The 27,973-nt window shown below is 44.3% G+C and overlaps 1 protein-coding gene across 1 annotated transcript in view; it reads left to right on the forward strand.

Moving 5' to 3' along the window:
- LOC129712496 (zinc finger protein basonuclin-1-like) overlaps nt 1-23,062 on the forward strand; it is a 75,448-nt gene extending 52,386 nt beyond the window's left edge. Inside the window, exons 4-5 of the mRNA XM_055660960.1 lie at nt 10,286-12,186; nt 21,449-23,062. Of these exons, the coding sequence (XP_055516935.1) occupies nt 10,286-12,186; nt 21,449-22,115 (2,568 nt within the window). The 3' untranslated portion in view covers nt 22,116-23,062. The remainder of the gene's footprint in view (nt 1-10,285; nt 12,187-21,448) is intronic.
- The last annotated feature ends 4,911 nt before the right edge of the window (nt 23,063-27,973 follow it).

Raw genomic sequence — 27,973 nt, forward strand, 5'->3', positions numbered from 1 at the left:
CTCCACTGTAGGTAAAATATTGTGCATTCCCCTTCATAAATTTTACAAACAGAGGGAATGAAACCAGAGATCATTGTCAGGACTGAGCTCTTCAGATGAGCCATGCCCTGCACATAGAGACCTGAACTCTACCATTGTACATTCGGCAGTGGGACATGAAACCGTGTTTCCTCTCAATCTGCTTTCAATATCTCAATCTGATCGGTTCCAGGAGCTTTTTTATTCTTTATTTTGAAACCGATCTCCCTATTCATTCTCTGGCCCAGAATAGGAGGATCTAGAACCAGACAACATAGGTTGAAGGTGAGAGGGGGAAGATTTAATGGGAACTTTTTTACAAAAGGGTGGTGGATGTACGGAACGATCGGCCAGAGGAGGTAGTTGAGGCAGGTACTATCGGAATGTTTAAGAAACATTTAGACAGGTACATGGATTGGACAGGTTTGGAGGGATTTGGGCTAAATGTAGGCAGCTGGAACTAGTGTCGATGGGAAATGTTGGCAGGTATGGGCAAGTTGGGCCGAAGGGCCTGTTTCCACATTGTGAGACTCTATGGTTATAAATGGTCTAGTTAGCCTTGACCATTACTACAAAGACATTTCTGATGATATGTTATTGTAACTGCGGTTAATACTGCATTCACTTATCAATCATTAAACATAGAAACATAGAAAATAGGTGCAGGAGGAGGCCATTCGGCCCTTCGAGCCAGCATCGCCATTCATTGTGATCATGGCTGATCGTCCCCTATCAATAACCTGTGCCTGCCTTCTCCCCATATCCCTTGACTTCACTAGCCCCTAGAGCTCGATCTAACTCTCTCTTAAATCCATCCAGTGACTTGGCCTCCACTGCCCTCTGTGGCAAGGAATTCCACAAATTCACAACTCTCTGAGTGAAAGTGTTTTTTCTCACCTCAGTCTTAAATGGCCTCCTCTTTATTCTAAGGCTGTGGCCCCTGGTTCTGGACTCGCCCAACATTGGGAACATTTTTCCTGCATCTAGCTTGTCCAGTCCTTTATAATTGTTTATGTTTCTATAAGATCCCCCCTCATCCTTCTAAACTCCTGTGAATACAAGCCTAGTCTTTTCAATCTTTCCTCATGTGACAGTCCCGCCATCCCAGGGATCAATCTCGTGAGCTTTGTAATGGTCACTATCTGAGCATTTCGGGTCGAGACCCTTCTTCAGAGATGCTGCCTGTCCCGTTGAACCACCACAGCATCTTGTGTCCATCTTTGGTACATTTTGGATGGACTTGGTGTCGTTTATCCACCTGCAAATTATGATGGAGTCTCTTGCCACGATGATCTAGATTCCTGTAAATGTTAACGCTGCTGCAACTGCTGGCAAGCAGTTTGCAGACTGCAAAGTGCTTCAGTATGTGCTGTATTGGACACAGGTGTGCATCCAGATGCATCTCTAAGTGAAAAATGTGCCTCCTTCAGGATTCCTACTCCACATCAATAAATAGTGGCAACCTTCAAACATTTTCCCTCATCTGGTTTTCCTTGGGATAGGAATGACGCTGAACATTTTTGACATCACTGATTTAAGTGAAGCAACATAAGCTCCACTGGTGAAAGCTTGTTACCTGATCTTTGGAATTTGGATGTCCCAACGTCCAGATGTCTTTTGCAGGCTGCCATCCCTATCTCAGGCAAGGTTAGGTTTCCTGCAGTTTCTCCTTTGATCATCTGGAGTTAGAATAATTCATGTCCAGAGACAAAGAAATCAGTCAGGGATGTCCTACCTTCACTGATAAATATACTTGTGGCACGTAAAGGCTGCTGAGCCAACAGCCCCAGCACTGTGGCTCCAATTGCTCACACTTGGCTCCAGCAGGCAGGGCACATCATTAGATTGCCTGACACCAGTCTCTTGAAACAGACTTTTCATTCAGCACTCTGTCACAGGAAGAGGTTGCCAGGCTAACAAAAGGGGGGAAAAAATTCAAAGGTGAGCTCAAAGCTTCCTTGAAGAAATGCAACGTCTCCATCAATATCTGGGAATCTCTGAACCGTGGCAGGTGGCACGGTGGCGCAGCGGTAGAGTTGCTGCCTCACAGCGCCACTGACCCAGGTTCAATCCTGACTACGGGTGCTGGCTGTGCGGAGTTTGTATGTTCAACCTTGTGACCCGAAACATCACACATTCCTTCTCTCCAGAAAAGCTGCCTATCTGCTGAGTTACTCCAGCATTTTAATAACTTAATGTTTCATCCTTCTTTTGAAATTGGATAACTTCAGATATTCCCACACCACAAGCCATCTTCCAACTTTTGTTCATTCCCATAACAGGTATATATATCACTTTACTTTCATTTAGAGATTCAGTGTCCATGCTGGCCAGCGATCACCTCACACACCAGCAATATCCTACACACACTGGGGACAATTTACAATTTACAGAAGCTATTTAACCTGCAAACCTGCACGTCTTTGGGATGTGGGATGGTTCCAGAGCACCCAGAGAAAACCCACGAGGTCACAGGGAGAACGTGCAAACTCTGTACAGACAGCAATCTGTCAGGATCAAAGTCTGGTGTCTCTACTGCTGCACCAACATGCTGCCCAGGCACAAGCTTTGCAGACTCTCCCATAATGTATCTACAGATTCAGATTCAGATTCAATTTTAATTGTCATTGTCAGTGTACAGTACAGAGACAACGAAATGCATTTAGCATCTCCCTGGAAGAGCGACATAGCAAACGATTTGAATAAATAATAATAAGTGTCCGGGGGGGGGGGTGGTGATTGGCAGTCACCGAGGTACGTTGTTGAGTAGAGTGACAGCCGCCGGAAAGAAGCTGTTCCTCGACCTGCTGGTTCGGCAACGGAGAGACCTGTAGCACCTCCCGGATGGTAGGAGGGTAAACAGTCCATGGTTGGGGTGAGAGCAGTCCTTGGCGATGCTGAGCGCCCTCCGCAGACAGCGCTTGCTTTGGACAGACTCAATGGAGGGGAGCGAGGAACCGGTGATGCGTTGGGCAATTTTCACCACCCTCTGCAATGCCTTCCGGTCGGAGACAGAGCAGTTGCCATACCATACTGTGATGCAGTTGGTAAGGATGCTCTCGATGGTGCAGCGGTAGAGGTTCTGCACTCAATAACTACTTCTCCCATCATGAATGTAGATTAGAAACAGTTACTACAGTCCCATGGATGACAACTGGGATCTCAACCAGAAAGTGATTAATTCATCCCCATGCATTGTTTTCTGCTAATTCACCAAAGCCTATCCCAGCCAATGTATTACCTCCGATCCAGTGTCCGTGCAACATTGTTTTATGTTGAACCTTATTGAATCTGGAAATGCAAATACTTTGTCCGCTGGGTCTCATTTATCTCCCCTATTTGTTACATAGGAACTCCAACATATTTGTCAAACTCGTTTCCCTTTCAGAAAACTATGTTCACCAGATTGATTCTCTGAAGACCCTCAGCCCATGACCTCTGGAGCTGAGAAGAATGAGAGGGGATATCATTAAAATATGGGATAAAATATGAGGCTTCCCAGCATATTTGCAGAGCTGAAGTTTCTTCTGTTTTAGAGTGTCTAGCACCAGGTTGGAACACCTCAAGTTCGGGGAGCAGAATTAGGCCATTCGGCCCATCCAGTCTACGCCATTCTATCATGGCTGATCTATCTTTCCCTCTGAACCCCAATATCATGCCTTCTCCCCATAACCTCTGTCAGCCTCAAATTAAGGACCAAACATTCAGGACTGAGATGAGAGATTTCCTCAAATGTAGACACAAAATGCTGGAGTAACTCAGCAGGACAGGCAGCATCACTGGAGAGAAGGAATGGGTGACGATTCGGGTAGAGACCCTTCCTCAGATTTTCTCACCTGGTACGTAACGAATCTTTGGATTTGGAAGTCCAGTCACTGATTTTATTCAAGGCAAAAATCAATTGAATTTTAGATTATCAAGAGAAACAAGGATTAGAAGGTTAGTGGAGGAAAATTATGCTGAGATGAAGCATCAACCATGAATAGTGGAGCAGGGGCTAGGATACGAATGGCCTCCTCGTACTTCCTATGTTCATTAAATCCCTTCAAGAAGGAAATTTGATATCCTGACACATGCATTTCCAGACCAATAGCAATGAAATGGTCCATTCACTGGCGTAGTAGGACATCTGCTCCAGGGTGGACAATGTAGACCACTCTGGCCAGAGGTGACCGCATCCATCCCTCAACAGAAAACAATAAGCGGCAGGTTTAAAAGTATAAACCTACGTCCACAAATTTCAGGCCAATGATACTTAGTTGAGGAACTCAGATAACTTTATCATTCGGGCTAATGAAGTGCCAATACATCTAGTGTGGCACTCCATGTACTGAGTGACATGAAACTCTTCATTGGAATATTAGGGTGATTTTTTTAAATGTTGTAAGGCTTTTAATAAATTCAGAATATTTTTCTAGTGACTTATTCTCTCAAATCAGTGTCAATTATGGACGTTTTATCCCTCCTGATTAGAACGCGAGTCTGTCTAATGTTTGAGGCTCCTTCATTTTATTAGCATTGTCTTAGTGGAGAAAGGCCTTCACCTGTTTTATGTCAAGCTTATAATTTAAATTAAAAACATTCCAGAAGAGTTTCAAGTCATTTTATATTGTAGAATAAATAAGTGAAAAAGTGACATAAATATGGTATTGTTTTCTTAGTTTCTGATCTAGTTTTGTAAAGTAATTCCCCATCTGGAAATTATTTAATATATCTTTAATTTTTAATTCAATATATTTGGCAATTAGTATTTAACAAAACTCTGCCAAAGATTTATTGATATTACAAATTGCTTGCATCAAGGAGCAATTGGTTTCTGGGAAGGAATTGTGTGTTGTATGAGATTATTGTTTAAAAAATACTGGATGGGACTGCAAACAAAAGAGAAGTGAACTATTTAAAGTAGGTTTAAGAAAGAACTGCAGACGCTGGGAAAATTGAAGGTAGACAAAAATGCTGGAGGAACTCAGCGGGTGACGACCCGAAACGTCACCTATTCCTTCATTCCATAGATGCTGCCTCACCCGCTGAGTTTCCCCAGCATTTTTGTCTACCTATTGAAAGTAGATGGTTGGGGAACTGGGCTGAGAGTGGTGAGCACTACTCAACACGTGTATGTGTGAGGTTCCGTGTTTGGGTAAGTATTCCAATTAAATGCAATGTTAAGAAACATTTAGACAGGTACATGGATAGGGCAGGTTTATAGGGATATGGGCCAGACGCAGGCAGGTGGGACTAGTGTAGGTGGGTACTTTATGTTGGTATGGTACTTTATTTGTCAAAAATGAAATTCATTTTTGTATACAGTTCCGTACAAGTATCACTGGACATAAGCACCTAGATACATCTTAGGTTCATAAGCATCTCAGAAACTCCGTACAGACAGCACCTGTAGTCAGGATCGAACCAAGGTCTCTGGCGCCACCATGCCGCTAAATGATGTCGTGGGTCGGGCCAACCCTGAAGGTTTGACCCAAGACTGCAACTTCCATTTGAGTTTACGAACGATATCGATGCTTCTGAATCTTCTGCCCATCAAGCCACGTACTCAACTACAGGTAAACCAAGCCCAGTTTCTTTCTGCAACGTAAACCAGACCCAGATGTAGAGAAATATGCGCGTGAACAGATAATAGATCATCAGTACATAAAACCAGCACACTTCCTTTCAAATTAAAGCAAAGAAAAAAACAGATAGTTGATCATAAATGTAAAAAATGATACGCAATTAGATACTGAGTGACATCAACCGCTGAATTGCTGCCCGGAGCTTGTAAACTCTGATTGGTTCAGCGCACAGTTTACTGATGTTAATACATCGTTTTCAGAGACAATTCAGCATAACATTAATATTTTATTCTGTATGTGTAATATTTATGTTCTTATGAAATAACATATTATTTGTAACATAACCATATGGTAGGAGAGTTTGGATGTGTGTGGTTGTGGGGTTTGTGGGATCATATTTCCTGTGCTCCTCTTCACATTTAGTTTGGTTTATTATAGTCACATGTACTGAGGAAGAGTCAAAAGCTTTTTGTTGTGTGTTACCCAGGCAGTGTATAGACTATACATGATTACAATCGAGCTGTTCACAGTGTACTGATACAGGATAAAGGATATAACATTTAGTGCAAGATAAAGTCAGTAAATATAGTTAGAAGGTCACCAATGAGGTAAATGGGAGGTCAGGACTGCTCCCTAGTTGGTGATAGGATGGTTTAGTTGTCTGATAACAGCTGGGAAGTAACTGTCCCTGAATCTGGAGGTGTGCGTTTTCACACTTTCACACAGGGGAGAAGAGGGAGTGACCGAGGTGAGACTGGTCCTTGATTATGCTGTTGGCCTTGCCAAGGCAGCGTGAAATGTAGATGGGGTCAATGGAAGGGAGGTTACTCACCATCCGGGGCTGGCCGAGTCCGGAGCGGGTGGAGCTGTGGTGGCGCGCTGCTGCGACCCGACCCCCGGAGATTCGGAGGCTGCAACCGCGGGTCTGGCGGACGGCAACACCGGGAACCCGCGGGTCCCTGGAGGGAGACCGCTTTTCGGGGCTTCCGCAACAGCGACTTCTCCCGCCCGAGTTGCGGGGTTGAAGAGCACCTGGAGCGGGGCCTTACATCCCTGCCCCGCGCGGCTTGGAATGGCCGCGGGACTTTGCGAGCGCACGCCGGGGCTCCAACAACAAGACCCGGTGTGCGACCTCGCACCACCCGGCGTGGCTTTAATGGCCGCGGGAAAATCACCATCACCAGCCGGGGGCTTTGACTTTGACTCTGACATCGGGGGGGAGTGCAGTGGAGAGATAAGTTTTTTTGCCTTCCATCACAGCGATGTGATGGATGGATGTGTAAATTGTGTTGTGTCTTGGGTCTTTTTCGTTTTGTAATGTATGGCTGCAGAAACGACATTTCGTTTGGACCTCAACGGGGTCCAAATGACAAATAAATTGTATTGTGTATTGTGGTTTGTGTGATGGTCTGGGCTGCGTCCACAATTCGCTGCGATTTCTTGCGGTCTTGGATGGAGCCGTTCCCAAACCAAGGTGTCACGCATCCCGATAAAATGCTTACTACGGTGCATCTGTTTGCATCTGGTTGGCACCACCCATAACACAGCAGAGGATGCTGTTTGAGCTGAGAGGGTGCCCTTTGCTGAGGACTAAACTGGAACTATTAAGATGGAAGAGTTAACCAAGAAACAAAAGTTAGTCATAGCGTCATAGTCATAGAGTGTGGAAACAAGCCCTTTGGCCCAACTTGCCCACAATAACCAACATGCCCCATCTAGTCCCACTTGCTTGCATTTGGCAATATCCTGTCCTATCCATGTACCTGTCTAATTGCTTCTTAAATATTACAATAGTCCCTGCCTCAGCTATCTCCTCCAACAGCTTGTTCCATACACACACACTACCCTTTGTGTGAAAAACATACCCCTCAGATTGTTATAAAGTCTTTCCCCTTCACCTCTGGGAGAGAGACTACCCGATTTATTCCCCTCATGCTTTTATACACCTCTATAAGATCATCCCTCATCCTCCTGCGCTCCAATGAATAGAGTCCCAGCCTACTCAACCTCCCAATAGCTCACACGCTCACGATGTCCTGGCAACATTCTTGTAAATCTTCTCTGTACCATTTCCAACTTTTGGAACATATTTCTTATAACATGGTGCCCAGAACTGAACACAATACTCTAAGTCCTGCCTCACCAACATCTTTTATAGCTGCAACATGACCTCCCACTTCTATACTTCTCTACCTTGGTCACATATAGCCGGCCAAACACATATTCTTTCTATGCAAGAGATTTAGCTTTAGAAATAAAGTTGGTGATAGGTGGGATTACACACTAAATGGGTGCAGTGCCAAAATGATGTGCTTGTCTCACTGTTAGACCTTTATCCCTAATTGCTGATTATTGTCATTTGAATGTGCCTGGTGATTCTGAATTAGTGACATCAGTGGTCTGGCAATCATGTGCTCCAATCATCCACTTCCACCTTACTGGGTATAAATATTGTTAGGAATATTTCAGAATCTTGGCTCAGTGCCTGAGAAAATCTCCTGAGGAGATTCACTTTCTAGATCAAATCTACGTGAGCTAATGAGCACCATAATGATTTATCCCTCGACAACGTTCCCTGGTCGCCTGCTGTGCCTGAGAGGCTTCATGGATACTTGCAGATCTGGTTGAGATTGTATTGGAAAGGAACTATTATATTCTTCAAGGTTTGCCGGCATTGACTGCCATTGTAAAGGCTACGATTCCATTAGCTGAGGTCTTACTGCACTCCAACTAAATCAACCCACTGGGAGGAGGGTTGAGGAGCCAGAGACGGTCACAAGGTTCTAAGGAATAGGAGTAAAATCAGGCCATTCAGCCCATCACGTCTACTCCACCATTCAAGCAAGACTGATCTATCTCTCCCTCCTAACCCCATTTTCCAGCCTTCTCCCCATAACCCCTGACACCCGCACTAATCAAGAATGGTCCTCCCATGGAGGTTGGTGATGGGTTCAAGACTGACTGAACTCTTAACCCGAGGAGCAGCGCTAGCATTGGAGGCTCAGGTCCTGTAGTCAGACACAAAATGCTGGAGTAACTCAGCAGGCCAGGCAGCATCTGTGGAGAGAAGGAATAGATAGATGACGGTTCCGATCGAGACCCTTCTTCGGAGTGAGTCGGGGGAGAGGGAAACGAGAGTTATAAATGGTAAATAGGACAAATGATGTGCAAAAAGCAACAATAATCAAGGAAAGGTGGAGCCCACAATGGTCCATTGTTGGTTGTAGGATAATTGATAACAAGTTATACAGAGAGACTCAACAGGACAATTCTAAAACTAGTACATTGACTAGGGTGGGGGAACAATGCACAGAGAGGAGAATCAAGACCTTATCCAATAACAATCTTGTTTCACTTGTCTCCTGCTTTGTTTTCCACAATGCTTTAGTTAAGAACTTGAGACTAGATGAATCTTTGTGCACTTGTTCAATGGCATGGAAGGAAGAGATAGTGGCACAAGCAGTACCAATGTCAGGATTTTGCTTTGTCTTGTTCTGCCTTGTTTTTTCAACTCATTCTCTCTAGCACGATTATAAACGGAAAATATCTCCAACTAAAGCAAAATAATAGATTGTACAAGATGTATGAGATGCAAGGTTTTTGGAACAAGAGTCAGTTAATGTGCTTTAATGCTGAGCAGTCTGTTTGCTTATAAACGAGTCTATAGTTTTCTGTAGTACACAAAAAAGCTGGAGAAACTCAGCGGGTGCAGCAGCATCTATGGAGCGAAGGAAATAGGCAACGTTTCGGGCCGAAACCCTTCTTCAGACGTTCTGGCCCGAAACGTTGCCTATTTCCTTCGCTCCATAGATGCTGCTGCACCCACTGAGTTTCTCCAGCTTTTTTGTGTACCTTCGATTCTCCAGCATCTGCAGTTCCTTCTTAAACACTATAGTTTTCTGTGACTGCTGTAAAGGTTACAATTTTTAAAGAGTTTTTACTGATGACTGTGCACAGCTACCCAATGCCAACATGTTCGAAAAAATGTCCAACACTTAAACATGTCCCTTCCATAGGGATTCCTATCAACAGAGATGGACACAGAGTGCTGGAGTAACTCAGTGGGTCAGGCAGCATCTGTGGAGAAAAGGGATGGGTGACGTTTCAGGTCGAAACCAAGAAGGGTCCCGACCTAAAACGCCACCCAGATAAGCTGCCTGACCCGCTGAGTTACTCCTGCACTCTGTGTCCATTTCTGCTATAAACCAGCATCTACAGTTCTTTATTTCCACATTCCTATCAAGAGTACATGAAAATATGAATATTTGGAAAATTCACAAGCATGAAAATATGAAACCATTTTTACTAGTTATAATAATCAAGTAATTACAATTTGTTCTATTTCTATGTTTTTACTAAGTCTAATGGGTTAGTGTAGATGAGTTGGAAAGGGGCCTATATGCATGCTAAATAATTCTATGCACTACAATGCTGAGAACTATATTCTGCACTCTGTATCTTGCCCTTTGCCCTATTTATTGTACTCGAGTTTGATTTGATTGTATTTATGAATGAGATGTCTGATTTGAGTGGATAGCATGCAAGACAAAGATGGTCACTGTACCTCGGTACACGTGACAATACCAATGCTGGCTCGAAGGGCTGAATGGCCTCCCCCTGCACCTATTTTCTATGTGTCTATTTTCTATGTTAACATGAAGCTGTAAGAGTTTTAATCCACATCAATTCTTGTGCCCTAGGATGTCTCTGGAAAAGTACTTGATCGGTGGAATATAATGACCTATGATGAAGAAATGGTCTCGCTGCACCAGTTCCTTCGTTTTGGAGAAACCAAGTCCATTGTTGAACTGATGGCAATCCAAGAGAAGGAAGGAAATGCAGTTGTTGTCCCATCAGCCAAGAGCAACTCTGATATCCGAGCGTTTATAGAGAGCAGTAATCAAACGCGGAGCCCCAGCCTGCCTACACATTTGGACAAAGTGAACCCAAGCAGCATTCATCACTTTGAGAAAATCGTCAACAACTTGGCCTTTATGTTGCCTTTCCAGTTTTTCAACCCGATCCCCATGCCCCTGTTGGGGACATCTCCCAATAGTTTCCTCCTCGATCAGCCTCAAGAGAAGCCAAGGGAAGCCAAGCAAGAGATTCCGATTCCTATCAGCAAGAATTTCCTTGCAAGTTCGGGCGCCGACCCTTATCAGAGCGCTGAAGAAAATAGCCAAAATTCCCAAGATAAGTTTGCCCTGGACCTGAAGAATGACTCCACCAATGAGTCCAGTGAGGTGACATCCCCCTCGCTCAGCGTTACCCCAAGCGCAGAGCTTGAGCAAGCTCGGGTGGGTTCTCATCCCAGCCAGGACAGGTCGATGGAGACACCGGGCAGCCTGGCCACCAAGGGCCGGGTTTATTGCAGTGCCTGTGAGAAGACCTTCTATGATAAAGGCACCTTGAAGATCCACTACAATGCTGTCCACCTGAAAATTAAACACAAGTGCACGGTGGGAGGGTGCAACATGGTGTTCAGCTCTCTACGGAGCCGCAACCGACACAGTTCCAACCCCAACCCCAGGCTACACATGCCAACCATGAAAAATAACCGGGACAAGGACCTGAGAAACTGCCCCTCAACCACAGTTATCCAAGTCAATGATAAAAGGCTTGACGCCTGCGATGGCCGCTCCCTCGCTGGATTCGACCATCCCAGAGCTGAGGCCAATGCTCAGATCGGTATCGGCAACAGCGGGCACGGCGCAGCCTTCCCGAACCTGAAGACAGTGCAGCCAGTGTTCCCCTTCTACCGCAGCCTGGTGTCTCCGGCCGAGCTGGCCCTTCCCCAAGTGGCGCTGCCGACCCTGCCCCACGCCGCCCCTTCCATCCAAGAGTATTTCGCCGCCCGGGAACCCGCGGTGGATCCCGTGCCCAAAAAGAAGTCACGCAAGAGCAGCATGCCGGTGAAGATTGAGATCGAGATGATGGAGGAACTGGAAGATGCAGGAAGTGGCGTGTCCAACTGTGACACCAGAAGCGAGGACGGGTACAAGAGTATCAAGTATGACCTGGAGAGAACAGAAAGTGGGTCCGACGTGGAAGACCAGGCCCCCAAAGGGCAGCAGCAAGACATGATAACAGCCGCTGATGCCCGGGCACAGGCCAATGCCAGTGCCAAAGCGGGTGGCGATTCACACTTGGAGACCGGTGATTCCCTGGTGAAAGCAAGAACTGTAATCATATCATCCTTTGGGGACGAGCCAAGGGAGAGCGAGGGGGACAGTAGCGAGAGCCTGCTGTCCAAATCACAAGGGTGGACAAATCTGCAGGCAGACCTGCTGATGACCAACTATAAGGAGGTGCAGCAGAGGCTGATGAATGGCGACTTGGGCAGGGTGCTGATGCAACAGAGGGCCAGACCACTCTGCTTTGACGGGCCGGCGGTCAATAGTTGCTCGTGTCTACAGCCAGACGCCGAGAAGAGGGATAATCAGGGTACTTCTAATCCTAACTATTGCTATGTCTGCAAGAAGGTGTTTAAAAGTTCTTACAGTGTTAAATTGCATTACAAAAATGTGCATCTAAAGGAAATGCACATGTGCACAGTAGGAGGGTGTAACGCTGCTTTCCCCTCGAGGCGCAGTAGGGACAGGTCAGTGCAACGTTGCTTCTTGTCTTGTTTTATTTGTGTGGAAAAAAAAAAACCCCGATGGTGGCTGGTTCAATAACATTCTGATTCACTTCACCTCCGTCCTGTTCTCAAAGCCCTGGTCCTGGCGTTTTCGCTTGCATGTTTTGAAAACCTTTTGCCTGGATTTTCCTTGGCAGAGCCCCCGGGCTGTGTCTGGCACAGGTACAGAGAGCAGAGCTGTGTGTCTGAGACGCCGCTGTTGGAATCTTGGCCGCCCCACCTGTAACGGCCCCCAGGGGCAAAGGGGGGCACAGCTGTGCAGTCCGTGCAAGCAGGGAGCGCACTAAATACCTGTGGGGGGAGGGAGGGAGGGAGGGAGAGAGTGAAAGAGAGAGATCAGACCTTGGAACAGCATACCTGCAATTTTGTCTTCTCATTATCACATTAAAACAAACCTCACCAAATTGCTCTCAGATGTAAAATAAAAAAGGCCTTAGATTATATTGTCTTGGAAAGAAAATTACTTTGAGCATAATTTAAGCTATGGGGTGAAATATTTTTTTTTAAGTCTCTTTAAGGGGTTTCCCTGCTCATTTACTGAGTGTAGTAGACAATGAGTACATAAGCCTGGAGCAACTTAACATTCGCTGTGTAATGTTGGTAACTTACAACAGCCTTGACTCAGGAGAGAGAAAAACAGATGATTGAGAACATCTTTTGCCGTGTTCGCTGTTGGTCGGTTCCAACTGACCGCGGTCATTCGCAGGTGACAGTAACTATGTCGGTGCCCTATAGGTGGCGACTCTTTGCATACCCGTGCACTGTATGCAGAACAAAGAATTTCATTATACCAGGTACACGAGACAATAAAATATCAATCAATCAACGGTAAATCATAGCCTCTGGATTGGATTACCACAAAGATTCAGAGTATTTCCAGGATAGGTTCTAGGGTGGTGCAGCGATAGAGTTGCTGCCTCACAGTGCCAGAGACCCGGGTTCGATCCTGACCACGGGTGCTGTCTGTACGGAGTATCTGGGTTTTCTTCGACTGCTCCGCTTTCCTCCCACACTCCAAAGACGTGCTGGTTTGTATTAATTGGCTGTGGTAAAATTCTAAGTGTGTGTAGTAGTGTGTAGGAAAGTGCTAGTGTATGGGGTAACTGCTGGCCGTCATGTACTTGATGGGCTGAATGGCCTGTTTATAGGTAAATAGGTTGTAAACGGGAAGAGGCTGAGGTTGAATTTTTGACGTGAATGTTAACCACAGGTAAACGGGTGAGATATGTGGAACTGTGGCAACATCAGATGGCATGAGGGCCGCAAAGAAAAGATTGATCAGGAGTTTAGTGGAAATTAATTGTTGTACACATTTTTTACCATCTCTTCCTCGGTGTCTGTGCAGAACATGATGCCATGACCAACTCTTACCTGCCTGCACATAATCCACTATTCCTCCATTCCCTGTCTGTTGCTGTGCCTAACCAAAATGATACGCTGATGAGGGATCTCAATCTGAAAGTTCCTTTCCCACCACAGACGCTGCCTGACTCACCGAGTTCTTCCAGCATCTCTCCTTAATTTTGCTGGGATGATGGGTGCAAGGAATGAGCTGCCAGAGCAGGTAGTCGAGGCAGGTCCTCTATCAACGTGAAACAGATATTTAGACAGGTATGTGGATAGGAAAGGTTTGGAGGGATATGGGCCAAACGCAGGCAGGTGGGACTAGTGTAGACATGGCACCTTGGTCGGCATGGGCAAGTTGGGCTGAAGGGCCTGTGTAACTCTATGATCAAATTAACCAATGAAGGATGGTCTGAAGAAGGGTTTTGGCCCGAAACATTGCCTATTTCCTTCGCTCCATAGATGCTACTGTACCCGCTGAGTTTCTCCAGCACTTTTGTGTACCATCAATTTAACCAAGTCTTTTTGATGAAAATTATATCATATTAAAAGTACCAATTTGGCTGAAATAGGACCCCACGGTTAGAGCAGAACCTTGTAACCAAGGTAGTGAGTATGGAGTTTAATTTGGAGATGTTGTTATTGAGGCTGGAACTACTGCTGAATAATGGCACCTTGGTGTTGGAGGTAGAAAATGATGATTCTGGAGGAGAGACATGAAGGGCACAAGACGTGTGGTATAGCGTTAATCTCAGTGGAATAGAGAACGCAGACATTTGAAATCTTCAATTGCAATAACTTTTATTAAATAACAAGGGGTTATATTTGGGTGTGAACTTGTAGCTGTGTGATCAGGCTGTTAGAAAATTCCAAAGGTTCACAGATTTTCTTTGAAATGAAACAATAAACCATCCTCACTCATCCTGACCTTTGTGGAAATCCCAGACCAATGTGTTAGATTCCTACTTCCAATTGTATAAAACCATCATCAATGGTTAGAGTAGAGGACTCCCCTTCACCCATATCACCAATATCAGCACCACGTTCTCATGTACCACTGAGAGCATGCAATTGGTGATGCAACGGTAGAGTTGCAGTCTTGCAGTGCTGGGAGCACCAGAGACCCGCGATCGATCCTGTCTATGGGTGCTGTCTGTACGGAGTTTGTACGTTCTCCCCGTGACCTGCGTGGGTTTTCACACACACTCCAAAGACGTCCAGGTTTGTAGGGTAATTGGCTCGGTATAAATATAAAATTAATGCTAGTGTGTGCAGGATAGTGTCAGTGTGCGGGGATCGCTGGTCGGTGTCGACTCGGTGGGTTGAAAGGCTTGTTTCCGCACTGCATCTCTAAACTCAACTAAACTAAATAAACTCTTCCCTTTGGAATAAGGTGAAGAGATCAGAAGATGAGGGGCTTTCCCATCAGGTCAGGTTTGATCAGATGAAATCGGCACATTTTGAGCAGCCTGGTGATGCAAAGGATAGTCAGATCAAAATATGTCTGGAGATACAACATGGAATCAGGACCTTCATCCCGCCAAGCCCATACCGATCAGCAATCACCCCGTACACTACCTCTATGTTATCCCACTTTGGCATCTAGAAGCAATTTTACAGAGGCCCATTAACCGACACGTCGTTGGAATGTGGGAGGAAACCGGAGCACCCAGAGAAAACCCACGTGGTCACAGGGAGAAGGTACAAACTCCACACACCCGTCGTCAGGATTGAACTTGGATCTCTGGAGCCGTGAGGCAGCAGTTCCACTGCTGTGCCACTGTGCCACCTGCAATGTCAATGTTAGACAAGGTACCATTAACCCAGGAGCCAAGTTTCAGTCAGTAATGATGGAGTACAGAGGCATCTCTACCTCTGGCTCCCTCATTCATACATATGCCAACACTCATGTACACACATATCTCATCAGAGGCCACTACAGCTGGAGCCCCAAATGATTGATTTCTTCATTCCAAATCTCCCAGTAGAGTTGAGACCAAAGACTGCCTCTCAGTCCTGCCCCTCCACTGAAGATGGATGCACCCACTACACAGCTAATTCTGGATCTGGCACTTCATATTCATTATATTCATCACACTTCTGGAGTTATCCTCTATTAATTTTGACACAAATTAATTATATATTAATCAAGCTTTTGATAATTCCTTTAAAAAATGGCAACAAACCAATTATCACTCAAAGTGTTTTATTCACACCTCAGCAATCCTCTCTACACCCAGGAGGGGGAGAAAATATTTAATTTATAATATTTTACAGTACAGGGTATTAATTTTGTAAAATTAGTTGGACTGTGTGAAAGGGTGTGTAGCTTCTGGTGACAGCAGTGCTGGAGTTACTCAAGGGGTCAGGCAGCATCTCTGGAGAAAAAGAATAGGTGACTTTTTGGGTCAGAGCTGCTTCAGGGAGAAGAAAGGTTCTGACCCTGAGTTACTCCAGCATTTTGCATCTGATCTTGGGTATAAAGAAGGCCCCACACACTTCACGTGCCTCCTAGCTCAGGGGTGACCCCTGCAGGAGCCCAACACAAAAACCACAAACTGCACACCTATCTGCCAAGTCCACTTCACGTATCACATGACTTGATTCATGTCACTGACTCATGGGCCACTTGCCCAAACATTGGCCTAAAACCATTCGGAATGGTTTGTAGTTGAACATTCCCTTTGTGCAAAGAGTTGCCAAATAAACTATTAGCACAGAAGAGGCTTAAAATAGGTTCCAGAGGAATGGGTGATGTTTCGGGCCGAGACCCTTCCTTCTCTCCAGAGACGCTGCCTGTCCCGCTGAGTTACTACAGCATTTTGTGCCTATCTTTGGTTTAAACCAGCATCTGCAGTTCCTTCCTACTCATTCCAGAGGAGTGGTTGGGCACTTTGAGGTGGCAGAGTGGTGCAGCGGTAGAGTTGCTGCCTTACTGTGCCAGAGACCTGGGTTCGATCCAGACCACAGGCGCTGTCTGTGTGGAGTTTGTACGTTCTCCCTGTGACCGCATGGGTTTTCTCTGGATGATCCCCCTACACTCCACAGACTTGCATGTTTGTAGGCTAATTGGCTTTGGTAAAATTGTAAATTGTTTGTGGTGTGTAGGATAGTGTTAGTGTACGGGGATCGCTGGTTGGTTCAGTGTACTGAAGGGCCTGTTTATACACTGTATCTCTAAGGTCTGCAGTAAAGTCTTTCCAGGTAGATGAGAATGCCTCCTTCCATGGAACTTTCCAACATTTGATCCCAAAAGTTGAACCACTTCCCTGGTTATCAAACCTAACTAACATGGAAGATAGACACAAAATGCTGGAGTAACTCAGTGGGTCAGGCAGCATCTCTGGAGAGATGGAACATATGTTGTTTCATGTCAGAACCCTTCTTCAAATTCTGAGTTACTCCAGCACTTTGTGTCTATCTTCGGTATAAACCAGCATCTGCAATGCCTTCCTACATGTACTAAAATGGAGTCACGAGGACCTCCTCTCCTCCTACTGAGTGCAGAGTGCATGATCTGCCCTCCTGCAGAACATTTACAAGTCAAGTCAAGTCAAGTTTATTCGTCACATACACATATGAGATGTGCAGTGAAATGAAAAGTGGCAAAGTCCGCCCTCCCCCCCAGGAATCTGCTTCTCCTCCCAGCCTTGGCAAACTCTGACATCTCTCCCATGACAGGAAGGATCTCCCCTCCATTGAGTCTGTCCAAAGCAAGCGCTGTCTGCGGAGGGCGCTCAGCATCGCCAAGGACTGCTCTCACCCCAACCATGGACTGTTTACCCTCCTACCATCCGGGAGGCGCTACAGGTCTCTCCGTTGCCGAACCAGCAGGTCGAGGAACAGCTTCTTTCCGGCGGCAAGCACTCTACTAAACAACGTCCTCGGTCTGCCATCACCCCCCCCCCCGGACACTTATTATTAAGCAAATCGTTTGCTATGTCTTCAGGGAATGCTAAATGCACGTTGTCTCTGTACTGTACACTGACAATGACAAATCTGAATCTGAATCTGACAAGCAGATATCAGAAATCACCCAGTAAATCAAAACACACATTCCATCTGCAAGTTACAGGTGGTTTACCTGCCCACTTTTGCCATGTCTCACCTCTTTCTTTTCCAAGATTTCTCCATCCAGCTTCTGGACTGCCAATATTCCTATCTCTGCTTGAGACACAAACACCATTTTAACATTACAGTTAGTGTAGACACAAGGACCTGCAGATGATGGTTTACAAAAAAAAATACACCAAGCTCTGGAGTAACTCAGCGGGACAGGCAGCATCTGTGGAGAACATGGATAGGTGGCGTTTCACAGAGTGCTGGAGTAACTCAGCGGGACAGGCAGCATCTCTGGAGAACATGGATAGGGCCGAGGCTCTTCTTCATACAGGGATTTTGTCATATCCTGTCCACTGCTGGATCTTCTCTGGTTCCCTCAAGCCTGTGACACTTCCCACAGTATGTCCCCCCCCCCCCAGGAATCTGCTTCTCCTCCCAGCCTTGCCAAACTCTGACATCTCTCCCATGACAAGCAGATATCAGAAATCACCCAGTAAATCAAAACACACATTCCATCTGCAAGTTCAAGCAACAGTCAGATTCCTCTTCTGCAGTTAGACGCAAAATGCTGGAGTAACTCAGCAGGACAATCCCAGCATCTTTGGATAGAAGGATACACACCTCTTCTGCAGTGCTGTATTTCCCTGAGTAGAATCTCCTCTGCAAACAATATCAAAGTCCTCCCATTTTTACAACATTGGCATTCCTTTGATCAGAGATGGTGTTGGAACATTCACAATTGTGACATGGCAGAGCGATAAGGAAATTGAAGCTATTTTCTTTCCATTTTCCCCCACTGTTTCTAGATGTATTGTTGTAAAATTCAAGACACATTAGACTTCAAGAAGGGAACAGTGGCGCAGAGGTAGAGTTGTTGCCTTACAGCGAATGCAGGGCCAGAGACCCGGGTTCATTCCCGACTACTGGTGCTGCCCGTACAGAGTTTGTACGTTCTCCCCGTGACCTGCGTGGGTTTTCTCCGATATGTTCTGTTTCCTCCCACACTCCAAAGATGTACAAGTTTGTAGGTTAATTGGCTTGTTAAATGTAAAAATTGTCCCTAGTGGGTGTAAGATAGTGTTAATATAATATAACCATATCACCATATAACAATTACAGCACGGAAACAGGCCATCTCGACCCTTCTAGTCCGTGCCAAACACGTATTCTCCCCTAGTCCCATCTACCTGCACTCAGACCATAACCGTCCATTCCTTTCCCGTCCATATAACTATCCAATTTATTTTTAAATGATAAAATCGAACCTGCCTCCACCACCTTCACTGGAAGCTCATTCCACACAGCCACCACTCTCTGAGTAAAGAAGTTCCCCCTCATGTTACCCCTAAACTTCTGTCCCTTAATTCTCAAGTCATGTCCCGTTGTTTGAATCTTCCCTACTCTCAGTGGGAAAAGCTTATCCACGTCAACTCTGTCTATCCCTCTCATCATTTTAAAGACCTCTATCAAGTCCCCCCTTAATCTTCTGCGCTCCAAAGAATAAAGACCTAACTTGTTCAACCTTTCTCTGTAACTTAGTTGCTGAAACCCAGGCAAACATTCTAGTAAATCTCCTCTGTACTCTCTCTATTTTGTTGACATCCTTCCTATAATTAGGTGACCAAAATTGTACACCATACTGCAAAATTGGCCTCACCATAGCCTTGTACAATTTTAACATTACATCCCAACTTCTATACTCAATGCTCTGATTTATAAAGGCCAGCACACCAAAAGCTTTCTTTACCACCCTATCTACATGAGATTCCACCTTCAGGGAACTGTGCACAGTTATTCCCAGATCCCTCTGTTCAACTGCATTCTTCAATTCCCTACCATTTACCATGTACGTCCTATTTTGATTTGTCCTGCCAAGATGTAGCACCTCACACTTATCAGCATTAAACTCCATCTGCCATCTTTCAGCCCACTCTTCCAACTGGCATAAATCTCTCTGTAGACTTTGAAAATTTACTTCATTATCCACAACACCCCCTATCTTAGTATCATCTGCATACTTACTAATCCAATTTACCACACCATCATCCAGATCATTGATGTACATGACAAACAACAGTGGACCCAACACAGATCCCTGAGGCACCCCACTCGTCACTGGCCTCCAACCTGACAAACAACCATCCACCATTACTCTCTGGCATCTCCCATTCAGCCACTTGTTACTCCACCATTAATACCCAACAATTGAACCTTCTTAACCAACCTTCCATGAGGAACCTTGTCAAAGGCCTTACTGAAGTCCATATATACAACATCCACTGCTTTACCCTCGTCAATTTCCCGAGTAACCTCTTCAAAAAATTCAAGAAGATTAGTCAAACATGACCTTCCAGGCACAAATCCATGTTGACTGTTCCTAATCAGACCCTGTTTATCCAGGTGCATATATATATTACCTCGAAGTATCCTTTCCATTAATTTGCCCACCACTGACGTCAATCTAACAGGTCTATAATTGCTAGGTTTACTCGTAGACTTTGCGGGGATCGCTGGTCGGCTTGGACCCAGTGGGCTTAAGGGCTTGTTTCCGCGCTGTATCTCCAAACTAAACTAAACTAAGGAATGAAAGTTAAATTCAAATGTATGAGAAGATATAATGACAATAACCATGTATAGCTTCCATGGGCAAAAGGCAAACCACCCAATCCCCAATCATCAATTAAAGATCTTCCCCCAGAGATAAATTTGGAAATCCCAAAAAATTCCTCAAAGTTTCCTTAAAAAAACTTTTAAGGAATGTTTCTTGACAAAAACTTGAATCCAAGTTAAAGGATATTGATCAATTAATGTCTCTGTTGAAATGAAAGGGACATAATCATAATGGAATGATATTTCATTCATCATAAAGTTAGACTGTCATAAAAGATTCACGTGAATAAGCATTGAGCTGGAGAAACCCACTGATAGAGTCATAGAGCTCTTGATCTTATAGAGGCGTACACAATCTTGAGGGGAATAGATCGGGTAGACGCACAGAGTGTCTTGCCCAGAGTAGGGAAATCGAGAACCAGAGGACATAGGTTTAAGGTGAGAGGGGGAAAGATTTAACAGGAACCTGAGTGGTAACTCTTTTACACAAAGGGTGGTGAGTGTATGTAACGAGCTGCGTGAGGAGATAGTTGAGGCAGGGACATCGCAACGTTTAAGAAACAGTGCATGGATATGACAGGTTTAGCGAGTTATGGGTCAAATGCAGGAAGGTGGGACGTGTAGTTTCCATGCTGTATGACTCTATGACTCTCTAGAATCATGTGGCACTGAAACAGTCCCTTCGGCCCAACTTATCCGTGCTAACCAAGATGTCCCATATAAGCTGTATCTGGTATGTTTATGCCTGTTATTGTACCAATGCCCTGGTGGCACAATTCTGTGTCACATTCAAGTTTTAAAAAGTCTACCTAATCCCTATTGACCTGAAACACTTGAAACCATGTGGAAAGGTAATTAAAATGGCAGATCCGTCAACTGGTAAGATTGACTACAGGAGAATATCCTCCACAAGCAATATTGATACAGACTAAATAAACTAAATGCTTGTGTATGGTTATTGTAGCAATAAAATAATTCAGCAGAATATCTGTAGGTGAATTTTAATATTTTGATGTCTGGCAAAATCCAAACAGTTCAGTACAGTTTAGTTTATTGTCACGTGTACCGAGGTGCAGTGAAAAGCCTTTGTTGCATGCTAACCGGTTACAGAACAGAATCAGAGTATAGCGTTTAGTGCTTGGTTGCTTGTTGGTTGATTGCTGGCCCATAGGCTCACTGGTTTGTTGTCCTCTTGTGTTTTCCGTAGACATAGTGCAAACATCAATCTTCATCACAAACTTCTGACCAAAGGATCATATGAGACCCAAAAAAACTTCTTCAGCGCCACACCTTTATCAACAGAGTTCTGTGAAGATCTTCTGGTGAGAACCCAGATGGGACATACTCCTGTAATATTGAAAGGGAAGAACAGAAGCGAACATTTTGGCTTTCCTTTCCACAGCACCCCTGAGTCTTCCAATGAGGTCCAAGGAGGAGATGGTTTTTACAATGGAACAGTACTGGATCTAAGCACCACATCCAGTGTCAAGTCGGGAAGCAGTGTCCATTCTTGGGAGTCAGATGCTGGGAGTGAAGAAGGGATCCCTGTGAACAATGACGAGGGTTTCGAGCAGGATGATATAATGGGGAAAGATAAGTTATACCAACTATCCTCTGCGGTTGAAGAACCCATTGAATGTTTGCTGCAGTCTCCTTCTGCCAACTCGCCCATCATGTGCAACATTTGCCAGAAGCTCTACAGTAACAAGGGGACTTTCCGAGCCCATTACAAAACAGTACATCTTCGTCAGCTCCACAAGTGCAAGGTGTTTGGCTGTAACACCATGTTCTCCTCTGTTCGCAGTCGAAACCGGCACAGTCAGAACCCTAATTTGCACAAAGACATGTTCTGTGGCTCCACCACGAGTCACTGAACTCCTCCCAACCCTTTATAGGGACGATGGATTTTGAATTTGTCACCATTAATTTGTCTCTTCTCATATTGGTTGCGGTGATGGAGAGAGGATCTTGAACTCCTTCATCCATGAAACTGCCAGGACCTCGTCGTTGTTCAGTGACGTTGGCATGTTTTTGCTCCCTTCTCTGGTTCTCAGAACTAATGGAATGCAGATTTCGAACATTCCTGTTTTATAGGTGATGAAGATCGGAATCAAGTGGAACCCAGAGTTCACGAGACCTCATTTTATGAATAAGATTTTTTTAATAGCATGAAAGGTTCTTTGTTGCGACTCTTTGATTATCTGGATCAAAAGGCACTTTTGATACTAACTTTTAGCTTGAGTTCTGTTTGATTAAAGATGCCTTTTCATCTGCACTTATGCCATCTTTTTCACATTCCAGTTTCGTGTCTGAAGAAATAACTTTATGTATGGATAGGTCGGCCAGACCCATAAACACAGTCAGACATTTTAATTTTCAAATAACCTAAAGCATTCAAGTCTGATTCCAAATGCTGTTGTCACAGTTTTCCTGAAATCTGTGAATGTAATTCCCAAAAACGTGCAAAAAAAACCCCATTTAAGTAAGCTTCCTTTGTTGTTTTAAATGTTTTCTCAGCTTCAGTTGAGTGCGTTTAGTCAAAATGAAGGTTCGGAATGAAATCTGGAATTGGAACAGGTTGTAAGGCTTTGTGGACTTAATGAAAATTAAGAGTATAATGTGTCTGGCTGGTTGGTTTCTTAGTTAAGTTATTCCATAGCATTGTGAATGTTAAAACATTTTGCTTTTGTGATATGCAATGATATTTGCTATTTTGGGCCATCTTAATGCTCACATGAAGCTTAAAAATCACAGCTTGCCAAAGATGTATCCAATGTGATAATCTGTAAATAAATCAGCAAGTAATATTCTTGACGACAAATTCTGCTTAAAAAAATGAACAATTTTTTGTTAACTACAAATATTTCTTTGTAAAATTAAACATGATTTAAAAAATGCACTGTGTTCCCATTTCATGTATGCAAATGTATTGCATTCAATTACTCAAAATTAGATTTCCCTTTTTATAACTATTAATTTGACAGGGCATTTTGTCTTTGCAATTTATCTCTGCCTCTAGAATCTCAGAGCTACAACACCTAGGTTGCCATCTCAGTGAGTGTTGTAGTGTAACATGGCATGAGGGCCATGATGTACCATGGCAAAAATCAAAGTGGAACAGGGAAGTTCTCCATATATTTTGATCAATATTTCATCTTCAAAGCAGCATCAGTAAAAAAAAAGGTTAAACTATCATTGTAACATGTGGCTGTTTTCAAGTTCATTTTTCCTCTTAAAAATGGATTGATATCAATGAAACAATGAGTCACGATCAAAGCACAAACGGTTTGCTTAAATAACGTAAACCAAAGTCGGTTGATCATTCCAACATGGATGTGAGAACAGAGTGCTGGAGTAACTCAGCGGGTCAGGCAGCATCTGTGGAGAACATGGATAGGTGACGTTTCACAGAGTGCTGGAGTAACTCAGCGGGTCAGGCAGCATCTGTGGTGAACATGGATAGGTGACGTTTCGCAGTGTGCTGGAGTAACTCAGCGGGTCAGGCAGCATCTGTGGAGAACATGGATAGGTGACGTTTCACAGAGTGCTGGAGTAACTCAGTGGGTGCAGCAGCATCTATGGAGCTAAGGAAATAGGTAACGTTTCGGGCCGAAACCCGGAAGGGTTTTGGCCCGAAACGTTGCCTATTTCCAGAAGGGTTTCGGCCCGAAACGTTGCCTATTTCCTTAGCTCCATAGATGCTGCTGCACCATAACTCAGCGGGTCAGGCAGCATCTGTGGAGAACATGGATAGGTGACGTTTTGCAGAGTGCTGGAGTAACTCAGGGGGTCAGGCAGCATCTGGGGAGAACATGGGTAGGTGACGTTTCACAGAGTGCTGGAGTAACTCAGCGGGTCAGGCAGCATCTGTGGAGAACATGGATAGGTGACGTTTCACAGAGTACTGGAGTAACTCAGCGGGTCAGGCAGCATCTGTGGAGAACATGGATAAGGTGACGTTTCACAGAGTGCTGGAGTAACTCAGTGGGTCAGGCAGCATCTTCAGAGACGACGTATAGGTGACATTTTGGGTCAGAATTCTTCTTCAGGCTCCTCAGTCAAATTATCAATTATAATTACACATAAATCCTTTTAAAAGTTAATTGCCTCATTTTTTATTATAATATTTATTTTAAAATAAAGAAAATTCCTTATTGGAGATAGTCTTCCGAGGAACATCAGATTCTGGCCCATTCTCACTAATGTTGGTTTTGTGTTAACACCAGAAAAACAACTGAAAAAGCTCAGTGAACTATGTGACATCGGTGGGAGTGAAACAGCTAATAAGTCGGGCGATGGAATCTTCAACAGAACTCGCTTGTATGTGAAGTTGCAGAGGGAAGAAGGTGAGGGGAACTGGAGTAATATCCACACCAATGTTGTCAAGGTAACCGCTACTTTAAAACTGGCCAGTGGAACAGAGTGAATCAGAACATTGGTTCCAAGGTGCTTTATGGCAACCCAACTATTTTGATTCCCAAGTCTCACGTTAGAATTTTCGTTTTTAATTTTTGGAATTTTCGAGATACAGCATGGAAACAGGCCCTTCGGCCCACCAAGTCCGTGCCGACCAGCGATCACTCGTACACTAGTTCTATCCTATTGACTCTACTGACAATTTACAGAAGCCATTTAACTTACAAACCTGCACGTCTTTGGAATGTGGGAGGAAACCAGAGCACCCAGAGAAAACCCATGTGGTCGCAGGGAGAACGTACAAACTTCACACAGAGAGCACCCATAGTCAGGATTGAACCCGGGTCTCTGGCGCTGTAAGGCAGCAACTCTACCGCTGCTCCACCGTGCCGCTCAATCTCAGTTGAACGTACGCCCCAGGCTTGTGTTTCCATTTTGTATTCATGCATTCTATGATGAAAGGTGATGACAAAATAACATTCCACATGATGACAATTACAACAGCATTTATCCTGCATTCAATTGTCTGTGTTTAATTTTGGACATGGTGTGCAGGGTGATTGTTAAGAGCCACATTGCTTCATGATTGCAGTTGCAATAATGCTGCTTAAATTTCTGAGGGAAGAATTAAGTCTGGAAGAAGATTAAAGTGCTTCACACAGACAATGCTGTGCCGAAATGAAGTCCATGTGTGTTGAACAGAACCAGACGCAAGTCAGTGTGTTTCTGACACTTAGCCTTGCTACTCTAAGGACGTCCACCCATTGTGGTGGGCAGCAGGAGAAAGCTTGCAATCTAGTGGACGTGGTCTCTGGTCATAAGTGATTGGAGCAGAATTAGGCCATTCAGCCCATCAAGTCTACTCCGCCATTCAATCATAGCTGATCTATCTCACCCTCCTAACCCCATTTTCCTGCCTTCTCCCCATAACCTCTGATACCTGCTGCATCTGCAGCAAAGGTTACTTCATCTAAGAGCACTAATACCCGCATTAACAAAAACGTGGAATTTGCCCGATTACCGTGAAATATTTTAAATGCCCTGCTAGAAGATAGCCGATAATATCTTCTAACATTTTCCATACTTCAGATATCAAGGTAACTGCCTATAGATTCCTACTTTCTGTATCCCTCTCTTTTTGAATAAGTTTAATATTCAAATTTATGAATTGCCCCAAATCTAGGAACTATTGGTAATTTTTTAAAAAATTAACCTTCAATTGTCCTACCAGCCACTTCTTTTTGGACACCTATTATATTATAAAACTCTGATCTTGAATGTTTACTTGTGGGGATGTTTGCTTGCTTGAACTATTTCTTTGATTCACATCTCCTCGAAAACCCGACTCAGTAACGGTGAAATGTTTACATATTCCGGTAAAGATTTACCTCATGATTTCAAAAGTCCGCTCGTCTGAAAATTTGATTCATTATTTCCCGAGTTTTTTACTAAAATTATTCACCAATCTGATTTTTTTTTTTAAAAATCTAACGTGCTGAGGCGAGCTGGATGACGTCACAATGCCTTTGCTCCTCGCGACAAGCTGCGCAGTTTTCAACGCGCTGCCCGCTGGCAACTGTTTTCCAGGAGTGACGTCACCATCCATCCCCCCCCCCCCCCCCCCCCCCCGGTTTCTTCAAAAGACGCAGAAAGGACGAGCAAGTGGGCTCTGTTCTGCAGATCCCAACAGCTACCGAATGCGTTTCTGAGACTTTCCACGAAGTTCGCAGGAGCCTCGACTGCGGTTTCCTGACAGAACCCGAGATAACCCTAGGAGCACCCGAATGATGATGTCGCAAAGAGCCCTATGACCTGGGTAGGTGTTGCCTGACCCACTGAGTTACTCCAGCACTTAGTGAAACATCACCTATCCATTTGGTGTGTGTGTACAATGGGTCTCTAGTGTGTGTAGGATAGTGTTAGTGTGCAGGGATCGCTGGTCGGCACGGACTCGGTGGGCCGAAGGGCCTGTTTCTGCGCTGTATCTCTAAACCTAACTTAAAAAGACATTTGGTAGACACAAAAAGCTGGAGTAACTCAGCGGGACAGGAAGCATCTCTAGAGAGAAGGAATGGGTGAAATTTCGGGTCGAGACCCTTCTTCAGACGTATATAGATAGCGAAACTCTCGAGGGATATGAGCCAAACGCAGGTAAATGGGGCTCGTTCAGATGGGGCGTCTGTCGGCATGGGCAGATTGGGCTGTGGGGCCTATTTCTGTGTTATATGACTCCATCACTATGACATCGCATTAATGTGGAAATGAAATGCATGAAAGCCTCCAAATTAATCGTTAAAGTGGCTTCAAGAACTGATTATAATTATAACCACCTGGGTAGCAGGAATTGTTGATTGAGGCAGCTGGGAGCCTCTTACTGAGGCCTGTGTTCGTGTGAACTGTCTACCGACTGTAACTATGAACATTTCAACAGAAGTGCCATACAACTAGCAGACCTTGTGACTGGAAAGATAGATGGATATATTAGTACATAATTAGTCCAGTGACAAAGAATTCTTTGTTTTTATTCTCCCGCTCAATTCAGGTCAAATAAGTAATCTGCACAAAAATATTAGCATCGTGATTTAAACTCTTGATTTGGTCTACGTATGAAAAATACTCCAAAATATGCCAAAATACTCCTGGCCAAAATACTCCAGGTAAAAATACTCCAGGCAAAAATACTCCAGGCAAAAATACTCCAGGTAAAAATACTCCTGGCCAAAATACTCCAGGTAAAAATACTTCTGGCCAAAATACTCCAGGTAAAAATACTCAAGGCCAAAATACTGCAGGTAAAAATACTCCAGACCAAAAATACTACAGGCTAAAATACTCCAGGCAAAAATACTCCACGCCAAAATACTCCAAGTAAAAATACTCCAGGCAAAAATACTCCAGGCCAAAATACACCAGGTAAAAATACTCCAGACCAAAATACTCCAGGCAAAAATACTCCAGGCAAAAATACTCCAGGTAAAAATACTCCAGACCAAAATACTCCAGGCAAAAATACTCCAAGTAAAAATACTCAACATCACATGCAATAGGACTTTCAATCTCATTGCTCTTAAAATCACTTTGAACTTTGGTTTATTTAGTTCTTTCAGTCTAGGAATTTAGGTGAATACCATTTCAATTCAACCATTGCAGTCGTGCAGTAATGTGTGTGATCGGATTCATATCATTGGTGAGTGCCATATATGATGGATATAAAATGTCAAATAGAGTATTTGCTGCATTCCCAGTTATCCGTCATGGTTTAATGAAAGGCCAGAATGCTATAATCTTGGCTGATTTTAGCAACGGAAAGGCTTTG

Source organism: Leucoraja erinacea, chromosome 33 (genome assembly GCF_028641065.1).
Source record: "Leucoraja erinacea ecotype New England chromosome 33, Leri_hhj_1, whole genome shotgun sequence".
NCBI lineage: Eukaryota > Metazoa > Chordata > Chondrichthyes > Rajiformes > Rajidae > Leucoraja > Leucoraja erinaceus.